The 6863-nt window shown below is 40.3% G+C and overlaps 1 protein-coding gene across 1 annotated transcript; it reads right to left on the reverse strand.

Moving 5' to 3' along the window:
- Window positions 1-375: 375 nt before the first annotated feature.
- On the reverse strand, window positions 376-3795 carry LOC118495916. Its single transcript, XM_036005459.1, has 5 exons — window positions 3719-3795; window positions 2358-2654; window positions 1988-2272; window positions 1045-1118; window positions 376-754 (listed from the first exon to the last, which is right to left on the reverse strand). The coding sequence occupies exons 1-5, from the start codon at window positions 3774-3776 to the stop codon at window positions 734-736; spliced, it is 735 nt and encodes a 244-aa protein (XP_035861352.1). The 5' UTR covers window positions 3777-3795; the 3' UTR covers window positions 376-733.
- Between the last annotated feature and the right edge of the window lie 3068 nt (window positions 3796-6863).

Raw genomic sequence — 6863 nt, forward strand, 5'->3', positions numbered from 1 at the left:
TGTACATATAAACATACACATATATATTGTTAGAACATTGTTAATAACATTCAGGGTTACACCAAGGCTATTTTTTGTATCTTTGCTCTTAATGATAAGAATATAACTGTTATTTTTTGTTAAGGAGATAACATGCTCTTAAAGGGGAACTATGCAGTTTTTTTTTAGCTTAATTTACCTTAACTGAACAGCTTCGGAGTCACTGGAATGGTTATATGACTTTCTTTGAGTTGAATAGTGGTCGTCTCGCTCACCCCTAGCGCCTGTGAGCGGAAAAACCACCCTTGCAAACTTTCGGCCGGCAAGCCGCTGGCCTCAGCGTCAGGAAGACGGCAGACTGACTGAGCGAGGAGTCAGACACAAGTAAACACAGGAGCTGCCAAATATCTATTCTGAAGCTGTAGGGGGAGCTCTATAGAGAAACCTGCGAGCAAAAAGCGAAGAAATGGCCAAAACTGCATAGCGCCTCTTTAAAGTATTTTGGAAGATCTCTGTACAATCATTTTATTTACAAAGTGAGCACAGTGATTATTGGGTATAATCAATGGATAATCTAGAATCATCAGCATTTGCATAAAAGGTGCCCTTGGGAGTTTTGTTTGATTTTGTTTGTTTTGGAGAAACAATATTTACATGAATTATACTTGCAAAATTGCATTTAAAGTATCATTTAACCTTTACAAATGAGTTGAAATTCATTTTTCCCAGATTTTGAACAAATACTTTTTAAATCTTACATTGTTTGCATCCATGTTTTCTGGATTGCAGCCTTCTACCTCCTCTCCTTTGTTGGTGCATTTCCTGGTGTGTTACTGCCACCTACTGTCAATCAGTGGAACAGCATGACATCAGTGGCAGGAATGTACCATGTCTCTCTGAGGGCTCGTGCATGCACAATACAAACAAAACAGGGTCTCACTCATAACAACTGTTTCACGGTGCTATTAGTGGTGAAAAGCTGCACAGTGTATCTTTAACTTTAAGTTTTTATTGGTGCTTCTTGAGCTTCTCCATGAGGTGAACAGTGATGACAGCAGCCACCATGATGATCAGACCGACGGACAACACGGCTGTCTTCAGCAGGCACACAGAGAGACCAGCAGAGACACTCTCTGGACCTGGAACACAACATTACAAAACTCACACAACAGATCCACACTGTGACTCTGCAGGGCAACAGGACTGGACGCAACATATCAGTTAAGATATCTTTGTGTACTTTGTAGTTTGATTCCTACAATTTAAAATACATGCACAGTAAAGTGCAGTTAAGTTCTACAGACTGTTAAACAGCATGATGTTGATGCATTGTTTATTTGTTCTTCAGTTTAACAGGTATATAGTTGTGCTAATTCAAACACTCACAATCAAGGGCTGTCCCATATGTTCTGTGCTTAATAATACACTTATAGAGGCAGATGGCCCATTCTATGCCAAACACACGTGATTATTATTTTTTTATTTTTTCATATTATCGTCATTTAATATTCCTTCAACCCTTGTGTTGTCTTCCCGTCGACCATGAACCTGTTGTCGTTCCGGGTCAAATTGAAAATGAACTTTTTTTGTTGCTTTTTCCTTTTGTCTATGCTTTTGTCACTTTTTTAAATGTTTTTGTCACTTTTTTCATTAAAAAAGCAGAAATTATGAATTATTTTGACTAACAGTTGAGATCAGGGGATGCTGAGTGGATCACAGTCTGGTTTATGTCAAAGTTTAGTCAGGATACTGTTTTGAAACCATTTAAAAAGGGTTACATAACATCTCTGTACATTAGTTGTGTTTGTATTTCACCCTGCAAGGTGGTTTAGTCATGTTCAGAACTTATATATAAGTTTGTGTTGAAAAAAAACTGTGTTTGTGTGTTTTTATGCTCTAAGTTTTTATGGAGTTTACAGAGTTTTTATGCTTTTTATGCACTAAGTCTAAATTTCAAACTGTTCATTAGGCTATTATCAGCTGTTTATGATTTGTCTTTCAGTCTTACCATCATGTCGGGGGCAGACATTTTCAATTGTTTTCATGTCCTTTTTCCAGCTGACCTGGTTGCTATGGTTACAGATGATGGAGCCATTGGACAGGTAGACATGGAGATCAGCAGCAGAGGGTGTGACCTGTGGTCTCTCTCCTCCCTCCTGACTGCAGGTGTGGGTGTCACATCTAAAGATGCTGTTAATGTGAGAGTCCTGTGCTCTGCAGCTCACTGTCAGGTTACACCAGTCTGAGCTGTTAGACACAGAGTCCACTGACAGATTAACTGGAGACACTGGATCTGAGGGGGGAGAGGCAGGTGGAGAGGTTTTAGAAACATGGCAGCAGAAACTCTCCATCAGTGTCTGAAATGTTTACAAACTCACCTTGAACTGTGATCTTGTATCCAGTTATTTGTTTTTCTTTATCCCCAGACACTAATACAGTATAAACTCCACTGTCTGCCTCTTGTAGATTCTTCAATTTCACAGAGTATTTCTCAAGAAACTCAATCCTTTCTTTGTAATTATCAAAGACGAATATACCAGGTGAAAACCGTGCTAAATTAACTGTTTTATTGAATCTCCAGAAAACAAGATCTTCTGTAGAAACATCAGCTATTGTGACATTCAGAAAGACATCCTCTCCTTTCCTCACAAACACAGGAGTCTCAGCACTGGGCTCTGTAAAACAGTAGACACACAATCAAAATCACACACAGTATATTGTTCTTTGGTCATTGTATGACTTGTATTTAATTCTACCCCTTTCCTACTTTATTTCTAACACGTGGATGATCAAGTAAGAGCTTTAATGGTTTGTCAGGGGTTGGATGGGGATGTCTTTTAAAATGCCTTGTATAGGCTTTGTGTCAAGACACAGCTTTCTTGAGTAGAGAAGCTGAAATTAACCTGAGTAAAACGTTACTCAGTCTTTATTTTATTTTCATTTACACCTTTAAAACTTTTGGCTATAATTCATCTCAAACCACCTTTTAAAAGTTCCACAGATTGTAAAGGTTACAGATTAATTGAAATTCAAAGCAAAACTTAAGACAATTTAAAAAACTAGAACTAGAAAGGACTTAAATGGTGTTCCTCTGCCAAGGATGCACAAATACTTCACACTTGTCACTTAAATAACTCAATATTTAAGGATTTACAATATTTCTAAATATGTGTCTGGATCCACATCTTCATCAAAATACACATAATATTAAAATACAGAAATAGAATTGTTGTCTGGCTGATAACTGAAAATGATCATTCTGTCTCAGCATACAGTATTACTGTAAGGCCTTACAAGAATGAATGATGCACATTTTAATTAAATGTAGCTCTGTATTTTACTTTCTAAATAAGAGAGAAACACACAATTATTAGGGCCTGAGCGCCGACATCCACCAGCTGGCCCTCTTGAAACTGAAGGAATTTTATTATGATTTTTATTTTACTGAATTAATCACATTTTTGAGGGCCTTAACAACTCATTTTGTTTTGTGACCCAAGGTTAAGGAATGGGGTAATAACTGACATAACTGTAGTGCTGAATATATCTCAATTAAAGTTTTAGTTTTACATTTTATTAGCACCACTGTTGAAATCTGTATACATTTCTCAATGTTATATAATTCAAAAATGAGCTCCAACTTCTATTGCTGAAAAAGTGCTACAGTTAAAAAACTTTGACTTTGAAAACAGACAAAGTCAATCAACAACAGGGAATATGAATAAAATACATTTCTTACCTCGAGCTTCACATGAATGCAGCAGAGAAACGGCACAGAGAAGTACGACAAGCTCCATTTTGCAAAATGTGTCATATGAGGAAGTGGTAAGGCTATTTATGAACTGAGCTCAGCATGTATCTTCTCAGACATGTCTCAAGACTCAGAGTTTCAACTGGAACTGTTTCTACAAAAGAAATAGTTCCATTTCATCAATATGTTCGAGCGCACAGGGCGCACGTCTAAACCTAATCAGCCGTATTAGCAACCAGTACTAGACTTTGTTTAGGACTTAGTCAGTACATTTAAGTCGAAAACTGCTTCGATTTGGATAACCGTTCATCGAGAGGACGCGGACCTGTTACATAGTAGATTTAACGGTGTTCGTTTGGAAACGACAGATGTGAGGTGGGCAAATGTTTGGAGTTGCCAATTGCGGATTGGAGCTGCACCGGAGCGAGCTACAGGGCCACCAGAATACCAGCATCATCACACCGGGACACCATTCATCAAAGCCAACGCTCGATTGGGGTATGTGGTGATCAGCGCTGATATTGTGAATGGCCATGGTAATTTGTGTGCACACATTCGCTTAAACCCAATGCATTGGTAGCAAACTCGCAAACCGTCTAAAATAACTTTGCGTTCTAGACGAGTTGTTGCGCAACACAAACTATTTTGCGGGCTTATTGATTAATAAGCTAATTCACTTTGTGTGGTCATTATGGCCGAAGAGGGAAAAGGCCAACTTGGCCTTCAGACTGAACTTTGTAAGGGTGCAGGGGTAAAATCTGTAACTGAAAAACGTGTGGTTAAATTAACACCCAAAGCTTTGTTGGAAAAAATAACCACTTTAGAAAAGGAAAGAGTCTAAATTTGGGAAACTGTCGAACTCAAAAGAATCTATTGCTAAATTGATGGGTGATAAAGAGCATATAAGTGAGGTTGAAAATGAGTTTAACACGTTCAATGTGTTGTGTGACAAAATACAGCAGGTGCATACATCTTTATTGGGTTTATTGCCTGCTGATGAAGCAAACAAACATGAAATATGGTACCAAGCTAAAATGTTGAATATCAATGAGTTTGTGGATACAAATCAATGGTTGTATGACACTAAAGCTTGTCCAGCTATCAAAGTGGGTGATGATCATGATGAAGATTTGCCAGGTCAAACTGAGCAAACTCAAACTGTTGACGTCAATGCTGAAAATGAGGTTCATGCCAGCAATGGAAATGGAGCTGCTGGTGGAAAGGATGAGGTAGAGGAAGATCAGATTCGACCTCAAGACAGCATTTCAAATGTGCAGTCAAGGCACCATGGCTCAAGTAGCGGATCCTCAAGTAGCAGATCTTCCACTTCTTCAGCCAGATGTAGGGCGAAGGCGGAACAGGCCGCGCTCTTGGCTCGAGCCGCTGCTTTAAAGGATAAGCATGCATTGGAGAAGCAGGAGCTCATCTTGAGGAGAAAAAGGGAGCAGCTTGAGCTGGACACTGAGATAGCTGCCACTTCTGCTAAGCTAGCAGTGCTACAGGTCGGTAGCAGCGTTCATTCAAGGCAATCTGATGGAATGGCTTCCTACATCAGGAAAGGAGCTAGATCTAAGCTCCCGCTCACCTCTCTCAATCCGCAGGCCTCAATATTTGTGTCTATGCCCTCACAGAGACATGCATTTCTACCACTGCAAAGCAATGCTTCACCATTAGCCACGCCAACTATCATGCCAAAGCCAACTGTCATTCAAGGCTCTCAACCCCCTCAGTTACAATCAAAGACAACCTTCAGTCAAAGCTTTCAACCCACTCTAGGCCAACAAGTGTTTCAACCCCTGCAAGGCCAAAATCAGACAGCAGGTCTCTACAATCTGCTGCAACAACAGAATGACATAACAGCTCTCCTTGTTCAAATGCAAACGTTACAACTGCTGCCGCGCCGAGAAATTCCAATTTATGATGGAGATCCTCTAAGGTTCAACACTTTTATGAAGGTGTTTGAGCACTGCGTGGAAGCAAAGACCAGATGTAAAGGAGACTGTTTGTACTATCTTGAGCAATTCACTAGGGGGCAGCCAAGGGATATTGTGTGCCTTCATATGACTGCAGATAAAGGATTTGCTGTTGCCAAGAAATTGCTCAAGGAGCACTTGAAATGAGTTTACGATAACAGCGGCCTACATGGAGAAGGTCACAGGATGGCCAAGTATCAAAGCTGAGGACCCCAAAGCGCTTAAAGCTTATGGACTTTTCCTCCGTGAGTGTTCCAACGCTATGGATGATCTTCAGTACTTGGAGGAACTTAAGATGCCAGTAAACAAAGATTCTGAGTCAGAAGCTTCTGTATAAACTCAGAGGCAAGTGGAGAGCAAAGGCATGTGAGATACTGGAGAAAACTGGTCGAAGGGCACAATTCTCAGACATGGTGAAATACATCGAGCACCAGGTCAGAATCACTTCAGATCCAGTCTTTGGTGACATACAAGACACTTCTCCTGTTATCAAAGGAACTATAAAAGCAAGCAACTCACAGGTGAAACCACAGCTGAGAAGAAATAGCTTTGCAACACAGGTGGTCATTGAGGATGGATGCAAAGCAGACACTCACAAGAATGAGGATAGATGCATCAAACCAGATGGTAACAAGAAGGAAAAGGCTCAGAACAAAGTGACATCCTTTACCAAGACTGATTCTATTTCCTGCCTGTATTGTGCTGCTGGTAATTATGTTTTGGAACAATGTTTTAAACTGGGAAGAAAGACACACAGGGAGAAACTGGACTATCTAAAGGAAAAAGGTCTGTGTTTCAGTTGCTTGTGCACAGGACACTTGCAAGAATTGCGACAGGCGCATCACTTGCAACAAGTGCAACCGAACGCACCCCAGTGTTTTGCACATAGGAGAGAAGGAAAGGGTTACTCAGAAGGATCAGAAGGATGGTGAACAGAAGAATACTGAGCAGTCAAATACTTCTGACAGCTGTACAACATCCTCTGCTTGTAGTCTTACAGGGGCTGGCCACTGCAATGGAATTCTTCCCATTTTGCCTGTTAAGGTGAAGTGCTCAAAAGGAAATAAGGTTATTGAAACCTATGCTTTTCTGGACCCAGGGAGTACAGGAACTTTCTGCACCAGGAAGCTCATTGACAAGTTGAACATGGAAGGACGCAA

Source organism: Sander lucioperca, chromosome 9, assembly GCF_008315115.2.
Source record: "Sander lucioperca isolate FBNREF2018 chromosome 9, SLUC_FBN_1.2, whole genome shotgun sequence".
Classification (NCBI taxonomy): domain Eukaryota; kingdom Metazoa; phylum Chordata; class Actinopteri; order Perciformes; family Percidae; genus Sander; species Sander lucioperca.